This window comes from Triturus cristatus, chromosome 4_1 (genome assembly GCF_964204655.1).
Source record: "Triturus cristatus chromosome 4_1, aTriCri1.1, whole genome shotgun sequence".
Lineage (NCBI taxonomy): Eukaryota > Metazoa > Chordata > Amphibia > Caudata > Salamandridae > Triturus > Triturus cristatus.
In genome coordinates, this window is record NC_140585.1 from 1,092,933,473 (window position 1) to 1,092,959,037 (window position 25,565).

The 25,565-nt window shown below is 43.4% G+C and overlaps 1 protein-coding gene across 1 annotated transcript in view; it reads right to left on the reverse strand.

Annotated features, from left to right (window-relative positions):
* The window catches only part of TRMU (tRNA mitochondrial 2-thiouridylase), a 198,417-nt gene that overhangs the window by 25,190 nt on the left and 147,662 nt on the right, over window positions 1–25,565 (reverse strand). The window contains exons 8-9 of the mRNA XM_085654078.1: window positions 17,893–17,993; window positions 7,331–7,475 (exon numbers count right to left, since the gene is read on the reverse strand). Of these exons, the coding sequence (XP_085510204.1) occupies window positions 7,331–7,475; window positions 17,893–17,993 (246 nt within the window). The remainder of the gene's footprint in view (window positions 1–7,330; window positions 7,476–17,892; window positions 17,994–25,565) is intronic.

Here is a 25,565-nt window from a genome sequence, read left to right on the forward strand (position 1 = left end):
TTTTGTTGTAGAGTGTGAGCATGCGAGGGAAATATAGTGTGTGGGGAAAGGGAAAGAAAAGAAGGAATCTGTGCAGACACTCAATGTACAGACATCCAAGTACTTTTGGATGAACACCGGTTAACTGCATTAAAATGGGGTCCCTGGAAACAAAGGTTTCTCCACCTGGTCATGGCACTCTCCGAGCAAAATCTTGCTCATCATATGACTTATTCCTTACACTTACATTTTTCAGTTTGGTAGACCAAGTGCGTATAAGGGTTCCTTGGCTTCATAGATCAGGCAGGAAACAGCGAAGTGATGAATGAAGATGAAGAATTTTTGAAACAACCACAAGAACATTTTTCCTCGACGTTTTTGACAGCATTGTGCGGGTTTGCCAGCAACCCGCGCATTTGATGAGAAGTATGATGGATTTTTAGGATCAACTCATGTGGAGGTATAGGGAAAAAAGGACGACATTTTCTTGAAAGGGGACGCCAGGTTGGAGGCGGTAATAGACACTGAGTCTGAAAAATGAGTGAATCTACCTCAGAATGTGTGAAAGTTTTGGACGTGTAAAAGAAGAGGGGAAATAGACAAAATGCATTTGAGAAATGCAAACAAAGGGGGAGGGAACCAGTGGCATGTCATCCAAAAGGGAGGCAAGAAAAGGAAAAGAAATGTGTAGAAATCAAAGATTATTTTCCCATTGCGCAAGCCAGACATATTATGCAAGTGCAGACAGTGACTTGGATTGAGGATGAACGGCAAAATGTGTGGGAGAAGACAAAATTTTGCCAAATGTTGCAAATAAAGCAAAGGTGTGGTAGAGGCTGTGAGGGATTTATCAGAGGGAAGTAAATGGGAGGACAGATCTTTGAAAAGAAAGAAATGATTGTAAGCATAAGACTGCATCCACAATTGTGCAACTAGAGATGGTTTACAGATTCTAAATCTCTACTATGATTTCAGCAGAAATATTGTGGTGTACGTTTAGGATGTGATAAGGATGGCATTTATCCAGGGGTTCCAGGAGTAGGGCGTACGGTGAGGTATAGGTGTGGTGAGAATTCCCCCTCCCTTAAGCCCTCCCCAAGGAAGGCTTTTGAGAATGTGAAGCTAACGGAAGAGTAGATTAAATCAGTGAGTCCTTTTGAGCTCATCCATCCAAAGACGGTTATATTCGATTGCATTATATTTCAGGATTTATGTAAAGCTGCACAGGCGTGCCAAGGCCACAATTTATTGGACATCAGTAATAACGAAGTTATCTACCAGAGAAGGAAGGGTCAAAGATTTATGAAAGCAGTGTGTAAACATTGAGGAAGACCATGAATGAAACTCTGTAGGCAATATTAATCACAAATATGTTTATGAAAGAGCTGGGCTGTGTGAATGGGTTTACTCACCAGATTAAACAACAATAAAGTCTCTAACCGGTGATGTGTTTTGTGAGAAAAAAAAATCTGAATTTGAAAGGAATTTTACAGGTCTCAGCAGCAAAGGGACCACAGAACAGACTACTCTAAACAGAAGTCCCCAATATGTAGTTTGTGAACAGGTTGGTGAGCCACAAGCAACATGCTGCTCTCCTAGCCAGATTCAGGTTGTTTGCACCCCAGTCATGCATTGCTTTCACCAACCCCTGGGGAGCGTGGTCTGAATAAGTGTGCCTGGCTGGAACTGGGAGGAGGGGATCCTGAGTTTGAAAGTCTGATTGTGTGAAAAAGGAAAGGATTGGCTACAAATGGGGGAGTTTGGGAAGCAAAGAGAAACGCTAAAAGTAACTGATTTACAGATTTGTTGTCATTTATGTGTAATATGCGCTGTGTCAACTGCTCTCTTTCTGAGCAATGCAGGGCACAAGTCAAAGTACTGATTTGTGTAGAAGTACAACTGACCTTCACATGGAAACCACCACTCTGTGGTTCTGAATTTTCAGCAACAGTTCTAAAACATTTAATATATCTGTAAAACTCAAAAATAAAAATGGAGTCCTTAATCTCTTACTAACTGTAAGAAATTCATCAACAGAAAATGCAGTTCAACAGATATTTTCAGCAAACACAACTGTATTCTACTGAACAAGGTTTTCATTGCTTCTCACTTTAGATTCCCCCCTCTCCCTCCTTTTAGTATCACCTTTCTCCCCCTGGCTCCTATGCACTGGTGCATTCCTGTAAAACCCTCGATCCTCTAGATTTCACTCTGTCAGTTAAGACAGTTGAGGGGTGTCAGTAGCTTGTGATGTTATGTTAAGATTATTCTAAATAAGGAGTTGTAGTAATTTGTCTTCTGGGCCCACTTTGGTTCTCTCTTAGTTTTGCATCCTAAGACGTTTTTAGACTATATCTGCTTGCTCTGCACAGCCACATATAATACATTAGTTTTAGCCACATCATTCTGGGAATACGCTGTACAAGTTTGTTATTCATGGACTCTTCTTTGGATTTAGCCTATACATTTTGTACAAGGTTGCTTGGAATACATAACAACACAGTGTGCTGTTTTCTCTGATTGTTCAGCAACTCCTAACGTTTTAGACATAACACGGTCAACACAGCTGCATCTTGGGCGCAACAGTTTTTATCAAATAAACTGTGTTCCATCCCCTGTGGGCTAGAGAGGAGAATTCCGGTAGAGAGAACTGTTCTGGAACTACAGCAGTTCCCGACATGCAGCCCTGCGTAAACTAAGTTTACACTCATGATTCGGACCACCAGGTATGGGGTCTGAGGTCAATCCCAGAGATCACAAGTATATCCCTGTGCTCACAGAGTAAGGGTGGACCTAGTCAGATATATAATGTGCAATGGTTGGGATGTTTGTCCTATACACCTACTCAGTAATAGTAATTACTTTGTTTGGTTGCATCTGCCTTATGATCGCAGCACATTTGCTTCATAATAGACTATGATAGTTTCAATAAATGTGTTGTAAATTTTCTTCGTGTCTTTCTTATGTCTCCAAGTAACAAAAGGAAATTATCTGTTTCCACGGTTCCCTTGAGGACTAGAGGGTCATGTTAGAGGTTGCCGAAAGCGCTTGTTACTCTAGGAAGGTTAGTTCAGGTGATGCACTGTGAGCTAGCCAGGATAGGGCTGACAGGTACTGACATTGTAGAGAAATTCAGTCCCTATATTCTGACATCCTGTCATCCTAACCAACAGTTCTGATTTACCAGCAGAATCCATGCAACAGAGTTACTTCTTACTTTATTTCATGGTCAATACTACAAACTGGCGACCAGTACTCGACTGTACTCTGCCACTGTTTTTAGATGAGCGCCCTCCAGCAGCATCTTTCCTGTGGAAGCGCTCTACCTTACTTCTGTGTAGCAAGTCCAATTGTGGCATCATCATTAGACATTAATTGCAGGACAAACAGCGGCTGCACCACTGACATAATGAAGGAGGAACAACACTACCGCCTTTCAGGTCGGGATTGGGAACGCAAACCGGCCTTGGCAATTGAGTCGGGCCAGCAGCGAGTGGCGGGGTTTGCTGGAGGAAAACACTGCAGGGGGCGCCGGTAACAAAAACGGCACCCAGGAGTCCAAAACTGGCCCCACCCTGGCGACCCACCGGGGAAACGCCCAGTGCCCTGCCTCCAAAGCACCTGATTCACCCAGTGGCAAAGGTGGCACAATCTGCAAGAGACAAGTCTTCAGGGGCCCGGCAAGTCTTTGGAGGCAGTCGGGTGAAACTACACTGAACAATCATTAAGGGAAGGATTATCCGCCATATTACCTTCTGCAACCAACACATCTGTTGTCGAGAGAATGGAGAGGGGCAATCACTAACAACATCCAACTCTTTCTTCACCCAGTGACGTAAGGGGAAAGCCCCACCGTTATCTCCTATAACCTTTTATTCAGTGGGAGGAGCAGTAGCATCATATTAATCCGCAACTCTATTGATAAGATTCCTATGAAAGAGGTGGCCATCTTAGAATGATGTGCTCACTGATACTTTTGACAGCACAACCTGTGTGTATGTTAGCAGCAATACACGCGCTTCTTAAGTTACAGGATTTATGACCACCTGCATTCAATCCTTCACATCCCTACTGTGATGTGCACATGTGAGATTTAATTGTTAAAAAAATAAATAAAAAGTAAAAACCTGTATTGTCCAAATTTATAGAGCACTCTGTTTATTGAAAATATAGGTTGCATGCTTTCAAAAAGCTTGTTTCCCTCACCATAATGTTCTGCCCCCTGCACCTTTGATTTTGATAAGGATCTCAGTGCACTCCAGACACTGAACTGTCTGTTGTTATACACTTACTATTGTCAATAGTTAAAGGTGTACTATTGCCTCAATACTAGTTGCTGGTATTGTTGCAATTGTGATTAGTGCCACTGTAGAAATAACCAAGATTTATTGTCATTATTTAATTTAATTATTATCTTGTTCATCGGTTTGCAAAATGCACCTCAGAAACTCCTTCAATGTAAGGATAATCCACCCATTCCTTGGAAAAAATGGAAAGACGAATTTGTAAGTTATTTTGTTGCAATTAAGGATGGTCAAATTTCAGTTGAAACGAAGAAATGCATGTTTTTTTACATTGTGTTCGGAGGGGCACAACATTTCCAGGACCTCACCAAGGCTTGTTCCTTTGCACAGGGTGAGGAAGATTTAAGTGACTTTAATGATGCCCGGGAAGACTTAAGCAGTGGTTAAAGCCCTGCATTAGTGTAACGTTAGAAAGATACTATTTTTATATTCGTTCACAATATACCAATGAGACATTTGATTAATTTTATACTGCCCTAAATGGATTGCTCTCGATGCCCGAAAGGGATTCACTAAATCTTAAAAGTGTGGAACATCAGTCGATGACAGGATTCGATACCAAGTCGGGGTTAGCACTAATTCTAAAAAGATCCAGGAAACTTAATGGGTGATCCCACTCTAGAGAAGGTGATTTCAATTCTAAAGCAATACAGCAATCGATCTCATGGGTAAAAGAGGTCAAGGAACAGGGAGTTGACAGAAAACAATCTAAAGTCTGTGACGGGGAAAAAATGCTAAACAAGTTGATATGGCGATGAGAAAGAGGCATGTGTTTTAGGTACAGGAGTTCTTTCCAAGTTTCTTCCCTTAGACTTAGAGTGTGTTCTGTATTGAATAAGAATTGAATCAATTATGGCCAAAAAGGCCATTTTTCAAGGTTTGTAGGGAGAAGAAGAGGCTGTAGAAAAGTAAGTTAGCCCAAATAAGCCAGGGCAATCTGAAGAGGATTGTTAGAAGCACTAAGATCTAATTCTACCGGGGACTAAAGAAATAGTATTGCTGAAGATCGATTTGGAACCGCCCACGTGCATTATCCACACAAGAAGCAAGGATTTAGAGGTAATGGTAGATCCAGGCACTCCCTGTACCATAATAAACACAAAGATATTTTGATGGCAGGGGCAGCTACTCCGTAATGGTGTTTGAGCGTCATCCCACTCGTCACAGAAAAATAAAATGAGAATGAAACAATATCATTTTATTTTTCTGCGACTGAGTCTGACTAGCGTGCAGGGCGGGGCAGGGCCATGACAGGCAGATGGTGGAACTTAGAAGTGCGCAGCAGGTGTGTTTGGCCAGCCGCAGTAGGCCGGCCAAACATACATGCATACTATTTCTCCAACCCAGCTGTGTTCACAGCCAGGTTGTAGAAATTTCACAGGCAGTGTCTGGGGGCCGAGCAGGCCGCTCAGACCAATCCAGGCACTGCTCTCCCAGAGCGGCGCCGGGATTGGCTGTGCGGCCTCTGTCTTCCCAGAGACTGCTGGGAGAGCTCAGAGGCTGCGGGGGAAAAGGTACGTTTTTAAAAAGTATTATTTTTCCTCCCCACTCCCCCGCCCGTCGTCCCCTGCACTCACACCTTTGTATTGTGGCGGCCGCCACTGCTTGATTGCAAACTTAAAGATGTGGTTGATGCGTCACAAATCCCAGACATGAAAGCATAATCAGTTGATGTTAATAAGATAGAATTTGTGAGGAACTTTGCAGGTGAAGGGCGCTTCCAGAAAGGAATTGCGTACATCAAAACGTGTGCCACTGTGAAAGGATTGGTGTACTGGGATGGGGACATCAATGTACCTTAAAAATGTTAATTAACCTGGGCGCACTACAAGTCGTGGCAATTTAGAATGAAACAAAAGGACACCCCGGAGTAACTGTTGAAGAGAACTTTGGCACAGCATTTTCATGTGCTCTAGAGAAGCTGTCCGTTGACGATCTATAAGCTTATCACTAAATTTGAAAAGGAGCAAGCACTCAACAATGAAGTCATTGGGAACAGAGTTTTGGAGAAGCAATTTAAAGGGCAAATGACTCACGGCAAAAATAGCAAAGCCAAATGCTCTGAATTTATGAAAGGAGACCTGGTGAAAACCAGTTTAAGGCCAAATGCAAATTGTCACATCCATATAAGGATTATGAAAGTGATTAAAGACAGCATCGTAACTATCAACGGTAAATGATGGAACATAAGGAGGGGGTCCAAATGGAATCGGAATCGACATTAAAAATAATGGCCTCTCCCAATGGTTAGTATGGGAACATTTGGGGGGAACTAGAGGATCGATTCAGAAAGTGAGTGACGCTCCATGCAAGGGGATAGTGCAGCATTCCCGTGTGTTGATCCTGCGTCCACTACGATACCCTTCAGGGCGGTGGACACCATGCCTGGTGAAGGGATTGTGCATTCTACTGGGGACTCCATTGCCTCAAGAGTAAAAGACAGTGCAAGGAACAGAAAACCCTCTTCGTAACTCATGCCGGACTCATTCTCTATATTGATCTGCGATTGTTGTTCAGTTTGTCTGGGTTCATTCAAAGGGAAAGATTGTGCTATGCTGCATAATGTTTCACTACATCTCACTTTCTATCACTCCATTTAGGATAACCTTGGCTGACCTTTCTCCCTTGCATTGGTGCATTCCTGAATTACCATTGTTCTTCTAGATTCCTTTCTGTCAGTTATGACTGGTGAGGGGTGTCAGTGGTTTATGGTTCTTTGTGATTATTCTTAATAAAGCGCCTGTCCTGTTGTTTCTAAACGAGTGCCTGGCCTACAGACATCTCCACTACATGCAAAACCATGAGCTGCAACAATAAAGCTGCAATCCTGGATCATAACTGGGGCTGTAGAAAGGACCTGCAGTCCACTTATGGCTATAAATACATTTTAAGGTATCAGAAATGAAGGAATGCCCGTGAGGGATACGAGTGATTTGTAGGCAAACAGGTGCTGCTCCTAGTTTGCATTAGCATGCACTTCTCGGAAGTTAATAAAGAAAAAAAAACACAAATAAGCCTGACAAAGTGAAACTGTGCCGCACGCTCACCTAGCGCCATCTGGTGCTGAAATCGAAAAAGGCACTCCATCATCTTATTAGCCACAAGCTCTGCCGGGGGCTCCTCTGCTACCCAGTGCACGCGGTCCGTCCGCAGCAGGGCTCTGTACAGCGCGGGGTGGTCTCTGGTGGGAGCCTTAAAACAATGACACAACTCAGGTCACAAGAACGCTGGCTCTGCACTTAAAAGTACATAAAATACGTCTAGACCTTATTGGTCGGTAACATTCACTACTGCAATAGCAGATGAAGGCAATTATTAGTTCCTAAAGTAACAAGCATTTGCAATGCAATAGGTCTCGCATTTACGCAAGTTTGAGCTATTGGCATTGTACATGACAATGCCCTTTATTTATGTTTTGGTTTTTAAAACATAAATAAAAGACATTGTCATTTACAATGCCAATAGCTTCAACTCGCGTTAATGAGAGACCTATTGCATTTGCAAATGCTTGTTTCATCCCAGCTACTTGGCGCTGCCCTGCATGGGAATTCCTACCTGGAGAATGGCAATGCTGTCCAGAACTGCCCAATCCTTCCTGACTTCAGTGACCTTGCATGGCCTCCACTTTTACCCTTACTTTATCGGTACCACAGAATCAGTACTTCAAGGTTATTTTTTCCCCAAATATTCTTCTGGGGGACAGTTCCATGAATTTACAACACAGTCAGTAAATCAAGGCCATTACACTACAAGTCTTTGCTCATAGGCAGGACCACTGGAATAAAGCAATATCGTGGCCGCCGCGTTCTCGGAGTATTTACATATTTTCCACACTTGCCGCATGATTCAGATCTTCTGTATCAGTTGCAAACATTGATTCTAGCTCAGATGGATCAAAAGAGGCTTTAAAAAGCATCAGCCGTGGTCCCACGGGGGGGCCAGACGCTTTGCAAAGATTAACTGTCACCATTTCATTGCTAGCAGCTGTATTCAGGTGTTAGAGTGCTGCTAATCAGGAGAAACGTTTGCCCAGACAGTACTACTGTGTTGTAAAATGACAAAATAGCAAAATATTGCGACAGAATGTGCCATATTACGCTGCATAATTGCACCTCTTTTGTGTCTGATTACGTTTGTACCACTCCAGTCCCTGCAGCACCTGTTCTGACCTGGGTCTCAGGCTCTAGAGCAGCTCTGCTGACCTCGTTCTCTGGCTCTACAGCAGCTCTGCTGACCTGGGTCTCAGGCTCTACAACGGCTCTGCTGACCTGGGTCTCAGGCTCTACAACGGCTCTGCTGACCTGGGTCTCAGGCTCTACAACGGCTCTGCTGACCTGGGTCTCAGGCTCTACAACGGCTCTGCTGACCTGGTTCTCTGGATCTACAACGGCTCTGCTGACCTGTTTCTCTGGCTCTAGAGCAGCTCTGCTGACCTAGGTCTCAGGCTCTACAACGGCTCTGCTGACCTGGGTCTCAGGCTCTACAACGGCTCTGCTGACCTGGGTCTCAGGCTCTACAACGGCTCTGCTGACCTGGGTCTCAGGCTCTACAACGGCTCTGCTGACCTGGTTCTCTGGATCTACAACGGCTCTGCTAACCTGTTTCTCTGGCTCTAGAGCAGCTCTGCTGACCTGGTTCTCTGGCTCTACAGCAGCTCTGATGACCTGGTTCTCTGGCTCTGCAGCAGCTCTGCTGACCTGGTTCTCTGCCTCCAGAGCAGCTCTGATGACCTGGTTCTCTGGCTCTACAGCAGCTCTGCTGACCTGGTTCAATTGTTCTACAACGGCTCTGCTGACCTGGTTCTATGGCTTTACAGCAGCTCTGCTAACCCAGTTCTCTGGCTCTAGAGCGGCTCTGCTGACCTGGTTCTCTGGCTCTACAACGGCTCTGCTGGTCTGGTTCTCTGGCTCTACAGCAGCTTGATGACTAGCTTCTCTACCTGCTTCTCTGGCTCTACAGCAGCTCTGCTGACCTGGTTCTCTGGCTTCACAGCAGCTCTGCTGACCGGGTTTTCTGGCTCTACAGCAGCTCTGCTGACCTGGTTCTCTGGCTCTACAATGGCTCTGCTGACCCAGTTCTCTGGCTCTAGAGCGGCTCTGCTGACCTGGTTCTCTGGCTCTACAGCGGCTCTGCTGACCTGGTTCTCTGGCTCTACAGCAGCTCCGCTGACCTGGTTCTCTGGCTCTACAGCAGCTCTGCTGACCACGTTCTCTGGCTCTAGAACAGCTCTGCTGACCTGGTTCTCAGGCTCTACAGCAGCTTGCTGACCTGGTTCTCTGGTTCTAGAGCGGCTCTGCTGGCCTGGTTCTCTGGGTCTAGAGCGGCTTTGCTGACCTGGTTCTCTGACTCTAGAGCGGCTCTGCTGACCTGGTTCTCTGGCTCCAGGGCGGCTCTGCGGACCTGGTTCTCTGGCTCTATAGCAGCTCTGCTGACCCAGTTCTCAGGCTCTATGGCAGCTCTGTTGACCTGCTTCTCTGGCTCTACAGGGGCTCTGCTGACCTGGGTCTCAAACTAAACAAAGGCTCTTCTGACCTTGGTCTCTGGCTCAACAATGGCTCTGCTGACCTGGTTCTCTGGCTCTACAGCAGCTTGCTGACCTGCTTCTCTGGCTCTACAGCAGCTCTGCGGACCTGGTTCTCTGGCTCTAAAGCAGCTCTGCTGGCCTGATTCTCTGGCTCTACAGCAGCTCTGCTGACCTGGTTCTCTAGCTCTAGAGCAGCTCTGCTGACCTGGTTGTCTGGCTCTAGAGCGCCTCTGCTGACCTGGTTTTCTGACTCTAGAGCAGCTCTTCTGACCTGGCTCTCTGGCTCTACAACAACTCTGCCGACCCAGTTCTCTGGCTCTAGAGCAGCTCTGCTGACCCGTTTCTCTGGCTTTACAGCAGCTCTGCTGACCCGGTTCTCTGGCTCTACAACGGCTCTGGTGACCTGGTTCTCTGGCTCTAGAGCGGCTCTGCTGGCCTGGTTTTCTGGCTCTAGAGCGGCTCTGCTGACCCAGTTTCTGACTCTACAGCTGCCCTGCTAACCCGGTTCTACGGCTCTACAGCCGCTCTGCTGACCTGGTTCTCTTTCTCTAGAGCGGCTCTCTTAACTGCTTCTCTTACTCTACAGCGGCTCGGTTGACCTGGTTCTCTGGCTCTACAGCAGCTCTGCTGACCTGGTTCTCTGGCTCTACAACGGCTCTACTGACCTGGTTCTTTGGCTCTACAGCAGCTCTGCTGACCTGGTTCTCTGTCTCTACAGCAGCTCTGCTGACCTGGTTCTCTTACTCTAGAGCAGCTCTGCTGACCTGGTTCTCTGGCTCTAGAGCAGCTCTGCTGACCTGGTTCTCTGGCTCTACTGACCTGGTTCTCTGGCTCTAGAGCAGCTCTGCTGACCTGGTTCTCTGGCTCTTGAGCAGCTCTGCTGACCTGGTTTTCAGGCTCTACAGCCGCGCGCTAAAACCCCCGAATACAAATACCAGACAAGCTGTCGCCATTGTGAAAAAAATATAGTGTTTACCGACTAATGAAGGAGACAGTGTAACGCCACAAGTAAAAGATCCTGTCCTGATGGGCGGTCCCAAAAGGAGACTGGGCGGTAACAAGGAGGGACTAAGAAGCCTCATTATCAATCGGAAGTCAGCATTTACCATGGACGATGATGCCAGCCAATGAAAAATATGGGCGGGGCTTCCACACCACTTCTAAAACATACCCTAATACAGCATGCCTCGCAAAGCGAGCAGCGCATGCACTGCAACTTTAGGCTCCGCCTAAAAATGAAGTTCTGTGAATAACGTCTCATCGTTCAATGCAATAAATCAAACGTTAAATAGGTGAAAAGTAACAGTACATAATTTAGCACATGAAATCAAATGAAGTTCCAATTATGAAAATACGTTAATCGATTCTTCAGATAAATAACAACAAACATGTGAAATATATATATAATATCCTGCATCAATGACAGTGCATTTCTTGGAAGAACATAACCAACAGGGTGTTTCCTCCTATTCATGCCGTCGGGGCTCGTCCGAGCCAATTGCGCTGTCCTCTAGCAGTGACGGAGCGAATCTCCGTTGCTTCTGCCAGTAGCCGCCAGTTGGACTGGGGCAAAAAAAAATAGGCCCGGCACCTAAATAAAAGAGACCCCGATTAGAGAACCAGATAGCTAAAAAAAAAAAGCATTTGCAATGCAATAGGCCTCGCATTACTGATAGTTTGAGGTATTGGCGTTGCAAATAATAATGCAACTCCAATAGCTCATACTTTCAGTAATGCAAGACCTAATGCATTGAAAATGCTTGCGTAGGGAGCCAGGAACCAGCATTATATTTATCAGTGCAGTACTGCAAGCTGCTCCTAGATGTCCCTAGTGAGGAAGGCACCAGCACTACATGTCTAGGTGCAGTACCGCAAGCTGCTTCAAGAGGTCCCTAGTGAGCAAAGAACCAGCACTGCATGTCTAGGTAGCAGTGCCGCAAATTGCTCCTAGATGTCCCTAGTGAGGAAGGCACCAGCACTGCATGTCTCGGTGCAGTATCGCAAGCTGCTCCAAGAGGTCCCTATTGAGCAAGGCACTAGCACTGCATGTCTCGGTACAGTACTTTAAACTGCTCCTAGAGGTCCCTAGTGAGCAAGGCCCTAGCACTGCATGTCTAGGTGCCCTACCGCAAACTGCTCCTAGTGGTCCCAAGTGAGCAAGGCATCAGCACTGCATGTCTAGGTGCAGAACAGCAAACTGCTCCTAGAGGACCCTAGTGAGCAAGGCACCACCAGCACTGCATTTCTCGGTGCAGCACCGCAAGCTGCTCCTAAAGGTCCCTAGTGAGCAAGGCACCAGCACTGCATGTCTAGGAGCAGTACCGTAAGCTGCTCCTAGAGGTCCCTAGTGAGCAAGGCACCAGCACTGCATGTCTAGGTGCAGTACCGCAAACAGCTCCTAGAGGTCCCTAGTGAGCAAGGCATCAGCACTGCATGTCTAGGTGCAGTACCGCAAGCTGCTCCTAGGGGTCCCTAGTGAGCAAGGCACCAGCACTGCATGTCCTCAAGGTTGGAGTTATTGGCATTATAAACGGCAATGTTTTTACCTAGCCATGTTGCAAGGTTCAGTACCATATGTGACCAAAGGGGGACCTCTTTGGTCACATATAGTACTGCACCCTGCAGAAGATATGGTAAATCTACCCTACCCATAATGCATTGCATGCAAGACAGTTCTACGAGTACATTCAAATAGATATGTCCATATATACAATTAGTAGCTTTGAAATGTGACATTATTACAATAATTTTGGATTATGTTGTAATCTGTGTGGAGCTGATGAAGGGAAAATATATAGACAATCTCATTTAAATGTGAGATGTTCTAGTAAGTGAAGTGACCACTGCCAGCCTAGCTTAGGACCAAGTGTGTCCTGCCTGAAGCCTTTTAAGAAAATAGTTTCTTGAAGCTGTAATTAAAACCTAGGGAGTAACAACACATGTAACAGGGGGTGTCCTCATGGGAGGTTACAAGAAGAGACAAGGCGGTTCTAAGCCTATTGACCAATGAAAAGCCACCATTTACAAAGGACAGAGAGATGAGCCAATTAAATAGATGGGCAGAAAGTGGGCAGAGCTTTATAGCCATATCCTGAATACAGCATGTCTCGAAGAGACAGCACAAGCGCTGCCTAGGCGAGGCCTAAAAAGTGCCCCACATTTTAAAATCAGAACAGTTCTGAACATGTAAAGACACACTGTTTGAGCATTTTTCAAGGGATGGGAGAAGGCATGCATTTGTGTTTGCTGCAGGCAATGTTTGTGGTAATATCAGTAAAACCAACAGTAAGAAGCATTGGTAATGCATCGGTTTCACCTATGTGATGAATAAAAAGCTGTTTTTATCAATCATCGTCCGGGAAAAGGAAAAAGCTCCCTGACAAAACACGGGTGTAGAGAGTATGTGGCGCAGCGGCCAGAGCTGCTGACTCGAGAACTGTGGATCTCAGTTCGAGTCTCAGCAGCGGCGCAACATCCTGTGATCCCGGGCAAATCACTTAATCTCTCCGGGTGATAAGATGCTATATAAATCAGCTGCAAGATGAAAAAGCAAAAAGAGGCAAAACTTTATGAAAAAATTGTTCCACCAAAGTGGATGTTAACAGTGTTTTGGCTATGGGAGACTGATAAGAGAAGCAGACGGGGAACAAGCATTGGTAAATGCAGGAACATCTGCACACATTTTAACACTGCTTTTTCATTATGTTTAGAGCTTAATTATACAGTAATTCAACCCTTGATGCTCTATTTGTCCGATTTTATTTTTATGATGGTGCTGCTTATTAACTGTTGTGGGTGTTTTATACAACTTCGATGACTGTTTGGTTTTCAAAACAGATAAATATAAACAAATCTATTCAACAAAAAAATCTAAAAATACATTCAACTGACTAGACTAGATGAAAAACTAGGGCAGTACAGACAACCTACCAGAAATAGGATTCACAAGTTGATAGACAGCACCTTAATGTTCATTGCCTGCACAAAAATATTACGAGGGCTAAAGCACCCCACAAGGAAACCTGAAATTACCTTTTAGCCATGTCATTCTTGGCATTCCATTGGGGATGTGCCACCGTGTACCTAAATGACCGTAACTGAGGTTCCACCCCCAACATTCCTCCAAAGGTGGCCAAATAATCTAAGAATAGAAATACTTGGCGATTGTTTCACATACCCTGAAAATCACTTTCCACTGAAATTTTAGAGAACATGAAAACGTGACTCTTACAAACAACAGTTCTTGTCCTCTCTGGCACAAGAAACTAAAGGATCGTACTAGAATCTTCAAAATAAATGAATTCCACTCCTGCAGTTTTAGAAGCGTAGACGTGAAACCTATATTAGCTTAGAAGTGCTTCGAGGCAGTCGGCGCTATATACGTGTCTCCCCTCAATGAAAAAGCGTGCCTATGTTCAAGTTAAGTAAATAAAGGGCATTCAAGTGGTGGCCCAAGACTGTGCGACACGTTTAATTTCTCAGTTTCTTAAGCATATAATGCCAAATAGAGGCAGAGAAAACATGATTGTAGTTATTCAATAACCATGTCTCCAGGGAGTTAGTTGTATGGATTTCACAGGCAGAGGCTAGCGGATTACCATTGGCCAGGAAAAATGATTTTATTAAAAATAAACAGTCTTTCCAAAGAACAGCAGCCGCATAAATGTGTGCACTTTTCCTGTTAAGTTTGTAGATTTTCCAACTAATTAAATTATTACAGACGGCAAACGGGTCGACCTAATGCCACTAGATGGAGGTCGAATCACATCAAAAATGATTCTGTTGTCTTCCTTCGTTAACATAGTTGCTAACAAGCATTGGTAATACATCGGTTTCTGTTATGTGATGAATAAAAAGCTGTTTTGAAGGAAAGAGCTCCCTGACAAGTAATGCGGGTGAAGAGGATGGCTCAGCGGCCAGAGTTGCTGATTCGAGAGCTGGGGATCCCTGTTCGAGTCTCGGCGGCGCAAAATCCTGTGAGTCTGGGCAAATGACTTAATCTCTCCATAAGTTTCTATATACATCTACTGTAAGCCGGAAAAGCAAAAAGAGGCAAAACTTTATTAAAAAATAGTTACACTAAAGAGGATGTTAACAGTGAATCGGCTACGGGAAACTGATAAGAGAAGCAGACGAGGAACAAGCATTGGTATATGCAGGAAAATATGCTACAGACAATAGAAATGGAGAAAAAGTAAGTGGCACACACAGGAACCAATGAAAAACCAGGAAAAAGAGGAGGCAAAATTGAAGCCCCTTCTAAGTTTATATTAAAAACAATAGATTTCACAAGCACAGCGAAACCTAAAAACTGTCCCAGCAGACTACAAAACAGCCCCACAAACTCCTTAAAACCATCCCACACACTGGCCTGTGAGAACAGCCCATCAGGCAGTGAGTGCTCTAGGCCAGAACTACCTTGGTCGCGGTGGCAGTAATCAAGCTGCTGACCAATGGTGTAAGTAAACTTGAGCCCACTCCTTGCAAAATACATGGATGGGGGCCCTACGCTCCTGACCCAGTCAAGAGCTTCCAGGCCAGGGGCCTCCGCTCATGCACAGAGCTGGAGGGGGCCCCTGGAGCTCGGCCCTCTCCCGCACCACAGGGTCTGCAGGGGCTATTGTTACACCACTGCTGCTGACCTGGGCCCATATTACGCACATGGTGCATTTTCATTGTTTGCGCTGGCGCACCTTTTGCGCTGCATTATGCTGAATGCGCTGCCACCAGGGAAGCCGTAAACTCGCGCTACGTGGGGGGAGGCGCATTCCTGTGGAAAACAGAGCAGCTGCCTTGAATAGAGATCCCCTTACAGGCTGGTGCAGTGAGTGACTGCATCCGCCTGCAGAAGAGTGTCTGGGGGGTCAATGGGACCCCCTTTCCCTCCTCCAGAGGGCTGCTATCAGGGGGCACACTGTCAGCGCGCCTCCTGAGAACTTCTTTGCCTCTGCCCTGCGTCTGTAATAGAGCGCGGGCGCAGAGGCAAAGGGATTCCCTCATTTGCATGGGGCATTTTATTTTTCCTTTCCCTAAGCTGGCCACCAGCCCCCCGCTGGTAGCAGAGGAGCCGCTGCTGGGAATGGCTCAAGCTTGTCTACGTCAACAGTGACCGAAGGCTATCCAGAAGTTTATGTGCCGCCTCATCTACATCACTGTCATTCCAAGCATGAGGATCAGCAGGGACATACCATGGAGCAGGATAAAACTTTCATGGACAAGAGACGCTGATGGAGATACACCCAGTGAATAAGGTTTAGCCTCGCCAGCTGAGCCTGTAGGACAGGTGTTTGTGGCTGAGTTAACGTCCCAGTAAGAGACATAAAGAACTCGCTCAGGATCGGGGATTTTATGAGGGCCGCAAAGTTTACACCAGAGGGTGACGTGAAGGCAGAGCCAGAAAACCAACAAATTAACACATATTGAGATCATTAAGAGAGCTCTTTTTAATTAGCTCTCTTAGATATGTCTTTAAATCACAATAACTAGACAAAGGTGCAAAACGCAGACTGCTTCATAAGCTAATAGAAAATAAACAACTGCAAATCACCCACAGAACTGAAAAGGTGACCAAAACATCATAAAGATATACCAGTGTGATACGTGTGCATACATTATGCTGCTTCTGATTAAAGCCTTTATAAAACTAAACAAAAAACAGGGTCTGCAGTTGTGTTTCATTGTCATGAAGCGGAAATGCTGAGCATCAAGTTAGGTAGCAGTAGAACCAGATATGGGCATACTGATGAGTATTTGTATTCTGTGCTATGAATGAATGAATGAATACATAAAGGGCTCAGTTACCCCCCGCAGGGCATCGACGCGCTGCAGGCTGTAGATGGAAGGTAAGTTTACAGAGTGAACAGCCAAGTCTTCAGCTTTCTTCTCAAGACTGCCAACTAGGGAGACAGGTAGGTGTCCCGCAGAAGCTTCTTCCAAAGTCCTGGCGCTAACAAGCTAAAACAGCGATTCCATATCTGATCCTCAAGGTGGAGGCCAGTTTGCCGTGGGAGAAGCGCAGACATCTAGATCGTTTGTAAAAGCCGATTAAGATACGCAGGTATCTGGGAACGGTGTTAAGCTGCTCTTTGCAGAAATAACAGAGTTTTAAACTTATAACTTTTGGCCATTGGAAGCACATGGAGGAGAGAGATGTCCATTTGTAGTTGGTGATGAGGAATGCTATATAAGTTGCGTCATAGTGCTAGTTCCTGTGTTAAAAAAACTAGAATAAGGAGGTAGAAAGTGGACTACCAAAACAAGTAATTACTAATTATCATTAGTTTTAAAAGGTTTTCTCCACTGTGTACTATTATTAAGGATTTCCAAGAACACATGCATCAGATATTACTCAACACATGTCCACTTAATGGACATCAGAAATCGGAATTGGCCATTTTGTTTCTACCATTAGTTAATTAAACACTTAGGGCCAAACTGCCAAGCTATCTGTAAATCAGCACCCAAAGGTTCGCAAATTAACGAATAGTAGGAACGTTTTATGAATGTCAATTTATGAATATGTGACGAGCTTTCTGCTTGCATACTTTAGCCTACAATCACCCACCGGTTAATACCATGTTTCCACCATCAAACACTAAGAATATACATCTTCTCTTCACTGAGGTTGACACAAGATAAAATCAGAAGATACCCATTCACCGATGGATACACATTTCTTACAAATTGAATCAAATTACGGTCTTGCGATGCAAACTTTATTTGGAAAGTCACCCCAGGACTATAGAAAGTGCTGCAATTTCATATCAACTCCAGATTGAGCGCTATACAAGTGCTAATAAGATAATGTGAAAGGAACAGCACAGAAAAATGCAACAATACCAGTAAAATGACAATTCATGCCAGCAGGTGGTAATCAAGAAATTGTGTCCCTTAGTAGACCACTGCCCACACAAAACTCCTTGCATTTTAGCTAACTACATTTACATGTATCTAAATATTTATCAGAGATATTACAAATAAAATTCAAAACACATGAATATGTTGCCAGTGCTGTCCCATGTCAGAAAACAGAGGTATAGGTAGTTGCAGCTACTTCCTCCCTTTGAGAATGCCACAGATACTTACCACAAATACAGTTCTTGAGGCGACATCTTTATCCACAACAAACCACGGATCTCGCAAGCCCCCTATTCTGGCTCTCTGCCCCAAAGTAAATAGGAACCAACCTGTGAGAACACCAGAAATGAAGGAAGGTTACTTTTTTTAATATACGTCTTCACATGTTTGCACGAGCTGGAAATTCACAGGGTTGTATGTTCTTACAAGGAGAAACACACGGATTGTGGCCTAGCATTTAAACATTAGCCTGTGTGTAGGTGCCACTGTTGCACAACAACTGAATAAGGGAGGCCCTCTGTAAGAACCTGGTGTTGAACATTGCTGGGCTCACTGTCCTTGAAGAAGAGGGAACAAAGCAGACTGGGACAGTGTACACCTCCCCAACCAATGTCCTATTCAATAAGAGCCATGTTAAATGTTGTTAGACCTTTAAGGACAAAGGTCCTTTCTACAACAGCATAAATCTCATTCAACCTTATAGTGTTGCACTCTTGAAGGAGGGTATGGTATTCAGACCGGTATATCTCAGAAAGGTACCCCCAATGGATACTTTTAGGTTCACTAGTCAGGGGGAAAAGGAGGCAACAATCACATAAGTGGATACTCCTGTCAGACCTATATAATTTTACTAGTGGCCTGCAAAGGGCTCAACGATAGGGCTGTCCCACAATAATCAGTCTTTCCATACAAAATTGTACAAAAGGTAATACATTTTTATACAATGTTTTTATATATTCATCATTTTCTTTTTTTATATTGTTTTTGTAAGATCTCAATTTATAAACATATGTACATATCTATTTAAATATCTCAATTTGCTAAAATACGTACAAATGTATGGTAAACATTTCATTTTACATCTGATGTAGTTGACATGTGCAAAATGTATTATTTACAAATAATATACCTGGAAAGACATATAAATACATTCTAATGATTCATACCCATAGCCCCTAAGAAACAATGCAACCTCATATCAACCAATCTCACCTAACAAACCACACTCTCACAATCGAAATAATCTCAGGCAAAAGATGTGAGGGGGAACCTCTATGTGTTTGTATGACATACACCGATGACGGTGAAGCGGACTGAATAAATCACAATTTATTCCACTTTGGTGATGTCTTTGAGGGGTTTCCCATGATCTGGTCAACGTACGTTTCGGTGGGTGTACATGACTACCACCTTCATCAGGACCACTCTTTCTATTTACTTTCAGGTGAGTGGACGGGGGTGCTCTCTGAATAAATCATAAAGAATGGCTGTTTCTGTGCGAATATTTGTGGACTGCCCTGCATATACTTATATTGTCATTTAGTTTATTAATATAGGGTTTATTCTAAAGTGCAAATATCATGCATGTGCTCAAAGCCATTACCCAAAGTGTGCTTTCCATCATGCTGGTAAATTGGGTGTTTTTCTTGGATTATACCTGTGTCTGAAGTGTGTGTCCCTGAGACCAGGAAAAGGAAAAGAAAGACGAGACCAGAGACTGATGGTGCTGTCACATGTGCCAAATAGTTTAAAGAAAGAAAATGGAAAAAGTAAGAAGGAGAAAAAAGAAAGAGGAAAAGGAAAGTCTCCCATATATCACCCTATTTACCGTGGTGGGGAGTCACATGTCCCTACTGTTACAGACCTGTTAGCATACTCGTAGTATGCAGGCAAATTTAATGCAACCAGTCCGTATGTGGTACATGTGCTGCCAGATAGCTCCTTAATGACTAGAGTAGAGGATTAACTTTGTATGTCTCTATGTTCTGCTGTATAGAATAACACAAATGAGATGACAATATGTAAGTTATATTCTGTTTTACAGGCCACTAGTAAAATGATATAGGTCTGACAGGTGTATCCACTTATGTGATGGTATTCAGACCTGTCAGATTCCAACTGATGACAAGAACACGTAGAGCAAGAATGGGAAGAAGAAACACAAGCAAAGGTACAGCCCACTAAAACATGACTACCACAACTGAAGGTGTCAACAAAGACAAAAACTTGCAATAACCAACAAAGAAATAACAAGTACACTTGCTAAACTGAAAATATTGGCCAATACCATGCTGTCCCCAAGGAAAGAAGAGAGATATCAAACTTACGCTCACCGTAGTCCTGGGCAAGACTTGAACATCCTTGAAGCACTTAGCAAGGCGTCGCCAGTACAGGAATTAAGACATCAACTTGTACAAAATACAAAACCTCACAGAGGCAGAGAATGGATGACAAGTAGAAGACAGCACTGCTGCCTCAGTCCAACTGATTCTCGCTTTCTCTGAAATTGCAAGGCCTCCAAAATTGCTTCTCCATTACCTGTTTATAAACTTGAGGAATGCAGTCAACATTAAGATTTTACCTTTTTCCTTGGAAGTTGATTATACCAGCTTCTCGGACTGTGCTCGTTTTATTTGTATCCTTAACTAAAACTCATATATTGGATTGGTTTTGATTAAAGGCAGAGAGGGTCGACCTCACAGCACTTCAACAGTGAACATGGCAACTTCTCGGCCTGTGGGAGTGTACCCCTGCAAGGACTTGCACATGGCCTAAATACTCTCAGAATTAAACTTCTACTCTGGGATCAGCTGTGAGACTTTCTACAGTTGTAGCCATCAGAATCTCTGTTCTGGTGTTTAGGTACTTGCACTATTGAAGATTAACAAAAAATGCTCTGGGTGAAGAAATGGTCTAGGACATTGCTGAAAGTGTCAAGCAGATGATGCCAAATGCCGTAAGGTGTTCAGGGGAAGTGAGTGATGAGCGATTAACCACTAGGATAAGATTAGATAGACAGACAGATAGATAGATAGATAGATAGATAGATAGATAGATAGATAGATAGATAGATAGATAGATAGATAGATAGATAGATAGATAATATTGGAGACAGATATTTCAAGAACAAAGTTAAAGTATGTGAATTGATTTATTTGCATAGTAATTTAAAACCTTTATAAAACAGTAAATGCGAACTGTATCGCAAAACATAAAATTGTGCTTTTCCAGTTCATGCCTCAAAGCCAATTTAAAAACCAAAAATCCAATAACTTCAATCAAACACACAAAAAAAGCATTCTACTCGTTGCAAGCAATCCCAGCCCTACTGTACATAAAGTAAAAGTCTACTAATCACAGAGCACGGTGAGTGGATTTACATAACAAATCCTAAGATTAGATTTATTCCATCCAATACATTGATGGCTGCTGTTAATTATGACTATGTTTCTGAGCTCAATCTTTCAAATCCCAGTTTTCAACTACGCCCAAGAATTTGACAAATCTGGTTGTCAGCTGCGGGTGATCACCTATACAACAAGGGATCAGTGCCTGTTAACTCCTAGGTAATTTAATGGGTCACAGAGCCATCTCTTACTCTCATAAGAGAGTAGGGGCAGACACATAAAATGTGCAGAACAGACTCCTGCCTGCAGTTCACAATCTGCAGCTTTTTACTGTGTGCGTCTCAAGCCCATGCGGCATGGTCAATTGCAGGTTTCAAACCAAAATGGTGTTTCATTAACTTTAATTTAAATCTTGCCGGGCATCTTGTTTCCAAGTATGATTTTATATGATGTTTTCAACACTGGCGTATACTTTTTAAACTGTCCACGCATGAGACTACTTACTCCACACTATTTTGTCCACTGCATATGAGATAACTTTAAGAGATTGTTTTACCTAAAGTATCGCTCATAGCTGTGTTCCATTGCTCTTTAACCTTCGAAATCTAATGCAGATTGTAAGTAAATGTTTCCTGGACCACCCCTGCCATCCCTCTCTAGCACCATTTCTAACCGTATAAAATGGGTCAATGAGAATCTGGAGCAATTTTTAGACTCTAGCACCTTTTGACATATGTTGCTTGCTGTGAGTGTGTGTCTAACCAAACAATATTCCATCCTTATCGGAGTCTGACGTGGAGGTTGGTAATCCGTATATACTAGGAAGGCAACAATCAAATCAAGAAACCTCGCAAATGTCACCAAAGTCATTTCCAAAGATTAGTGATGGTAAAAGTTTGCTTCTAACGACAGGCAACAGCGGATCTTATGAAGGGCTGTTCAATTTCTTTGTTAAGAAGTGGAAGGCACCCCCAGAAGTGTAGACCTTTCCCCTTAGTGACAAGAGATGGTTGCAAACAGTACCTTTCTTGTTAAAAATAGATTACAAGGTACTTGCAAGAAGACCTACGATCAACATTCTTCTTCTTTATATTTCACAAACCTTGTTTCTTTTTTTGTGAAATAGAGATCTAGTGTAGTAATCAGACCCTGAAGTCCAAATGATTTTTGACTTAATAATACTGTATCGTCAGCATACATTAGTGACGTAATAAATTGGCCACAGAGTTTTGGAGGATGAGATACCAAAGTATTGAGACTGATGTTCAGACCAGCTATATACAGGTTAAATAAAAAGGGGGCTAGCACACACCCTCGCTTGAGACCACCCACTGTGTATACTCTAGCAGAGACGTTATCACCAGTTTCCACTTTTTCCTTCATTCACGTATTAAGGTCAGTGGTGTGGCCAAAATAAGACTGAGGTACCCCACAGATTAAGTTAACACCATAACTGATTTCTACACACCCAGTCAAAACTGACTTAATGTCGACAAAGCAGGCATATGCGTGTGTGTCATAGTTGCTAATGATATTTCTGCAACTAGGGGTGAAAGCTAAACTATTGTCATTCGTGACCATAGTGCACTGGAAACCAGTTTGTGAGAAGGGAACACATTGGAGTGAAGAGGTCCAGTCGTCCAGTCTTCCAGCTCTATTAACAGAGCTTTAAAAAGAGCTTAGCTTCCACATCTAGCAGAGGTATGGGCCCCTAGCTTGCTGGATTTGAAGTAGGATCCTTCTTGGATACAGTGAGCATACAGTAGACAAAGGACTCCTGCTCAAAAATCTCATTCATGTTTTAAAAGGCTGGTGGGAAAGCCAATGGGATCTGGAGCCCCATCAGATCTATAGGTCTCAATAAGACCATAGACTTGACCGATATGAAAGTGGCAGCACACAACAGATGCGACTTTCCCAGCTTTCACATTTGCGATGAACTTGCAAGTACAGCCCTGATATAAATAAATGATGTAGCCAATCCAAGCATCAACAGAACCTTTCTGCCTTGCTAGGAATTGTCACCTTTGACTATACTATTTACAAATGACTAATCTCCCTTCAAGTTTTTTTTTTGTACAGAATTGAATGTTTTGCATGTTTTGTCTTTTGAATTTCTTTCTGCTGCCTAAGTGGATATTTACATACTTTTTCAAGTGTTCTTACTCTTGTTACAAGTTACAATTTCTATTTGTAACTCTAATTTCACTGTTCAGTACTTTTTCTTTCATGTTTTTTTTTTAAATTGGACTGTACACATTTGGTGAACCATTTGTCACCAGATATCACTGTGCCAAAAGGAACTCAATTCTTATTTGATTGTTACACTAGTTTATCCATTATTTCCTTTACACCTATTTCTCAACAAGATCAGGCGTCCTAGTAGATTAATGTGGTTCTTCAACCAGAGATGTTCACCTTCCACTTGATTATCTTTAGTGTTTCTACACTGAACCGGTCATCTAGGTAATTATCTATAGCCAGCGGCACATTCGAATTATCGATGCAGAAAACTTGAGGGAGATATTCCCTTTCCTAGCTTTTAATACTGTAAAGTAACTAACAAACTTAAATAGTGGGACACTAACCAATGAATAATCTAAATCAGCTTTTCTGCTGGAAAAACAGGTTGGGGTAATCTGCTGGTCCGTTTAAGGACCAGCCAAGACTTCTTAGCCCTGTGGAGACAAACAATAGGATTCACCCAGTGTGTTCTTTCCCTGTGAAATGGTTGTTTGTGAAGGGATGTTCCAGTGACTGTCTTGTTAAGGGGCAGGTTCTTCCTCAAATGATTCATGCATGTCTTCAAGTTAAAATACTGGTTGATTTTGGCCCACAAATAGTTAAATCAGGTTTTGAATAATTAGGATCTAAGTTGACCTCATCCATAAAGAAGACAAATACATCAATATTTTTTAACAATTTGTAGCTTTTTTTAACAACTTTATTTAACATTCTGATAAAGAGAACTAGGACACACATTGCAGCATCATCATAAGAGTCAAAGAAGAGATGTTACAGGAGGATTCAGAAAACACCACCTCCCAAAACGTTTATAAGATGGTCAGATATGGGAAGTTTAATAGCAGTCCCAAATGCACAATAGTCCTCACACCCCAACAAGACGTCCCCACAGCAAGAAGAACAGATGTTATTCAGGAAAATCGAAGAGAACTATTCCACTATAGCATACTAATGTTTCGTGTGAAGGAAGACCCAAGAATTAGTCAGGTCAAGTTGGTTCACTCTCTGATTCTGAGGGGGAAAGGACTCATATATCGGAAGCTTTTAGTGTCTTAGACACAGTATGGTGTAGTCTCCGTATTCTATTTTGTTGTTGTATATGCGTAATGAAAGGGCGCCATGTTGTGACAAATTTGGGCACTCTGTCTCTAAGTACGGCTGTAAGCTTATCCATGGCATTCAGATTCCATACCTTACCCCACTATAGGTTTAGAGTCGGTGCTTGGTGTTTTTTCCACATTTGCGTGATGCACAGCTGTGCCGCTAGTATTAAATGGTACAGTAATCGACTTTGCGGGGTCGACCATTTGCAGCTTTTTATAACATAGCATCATCAGAGTGGAGCACAGTGGGAATTGGTCTGTAGGCAATTTGTGGTATGTATTGATCATTAATAACCAAATGAAAGTTCAAACTGCTGATGTACAAAAATAAAAAGAGGATGGATAAGAACACAGCCTGGCAGACCTCTCTGTCTAAGTTAAAATAATCGGTACTATAGGAAACTGTCTCTTTTTGTATGATCATCCCCAAAATCTTTGGACTGATGTCGCTGGTTTTTTCGTCTCTGAAGTGCACTAGGCCATGCTGACTAGGCCCCAGTGCATGTGCTCTGATCTGACCCTTAAAGTGTATGTATAAATTTGCTAATCCCTGTTTGGCATATTTATCTGACCTATAAGTCCCTATACATGGTACCAAGTGTACCCAGGGCAAGGACGTTAATTGTCACTTGTGGACTTCAGCACTTACTGTGCCACCACTACAGCGACAAAATGAAAACAAAGCTCTAAGTCTGCCATTGCAGCCTAGCTGGGCATCTTTTAAACTGTCAGATCGACATGGAAAAAACCCTCTTGCTAAGTACAAACCTTCTTTTTTAATATTTGTAAGTCATCCCAACGGATTGCCTTGGTAGTACTACAGAAAGGCCAGGAGTCCTATTGGCTAACATGGGGCTTCTCTAACCCAACTGCTAAGTGCTAACTTTCATTTGAGACCACCAAATATAGTACTGCAAGGTATCAAATTAATTGTTACATCAAACCAGATTTATTGCTGAAGTCGGATTTAAGGTGATATTAAATATTAAGGTGATTTTAAAAAGTCACCACTTTCTTGCCCCTAACTTCTAGTAGTCGTTTCTGATTACCTACAGCAGTTGTCACCTGAGACAGCCTGCGACCCACCTGCCAGGAACAGGGAACAAAGGGACTTTTTGGTGGCTGGAGTTGTGACCACCTCCAGCAGGATGGCTAGAGGGCTGAGGCCATGGATGGCCCAACTTCAAAGAGACTACCACCCCTGATA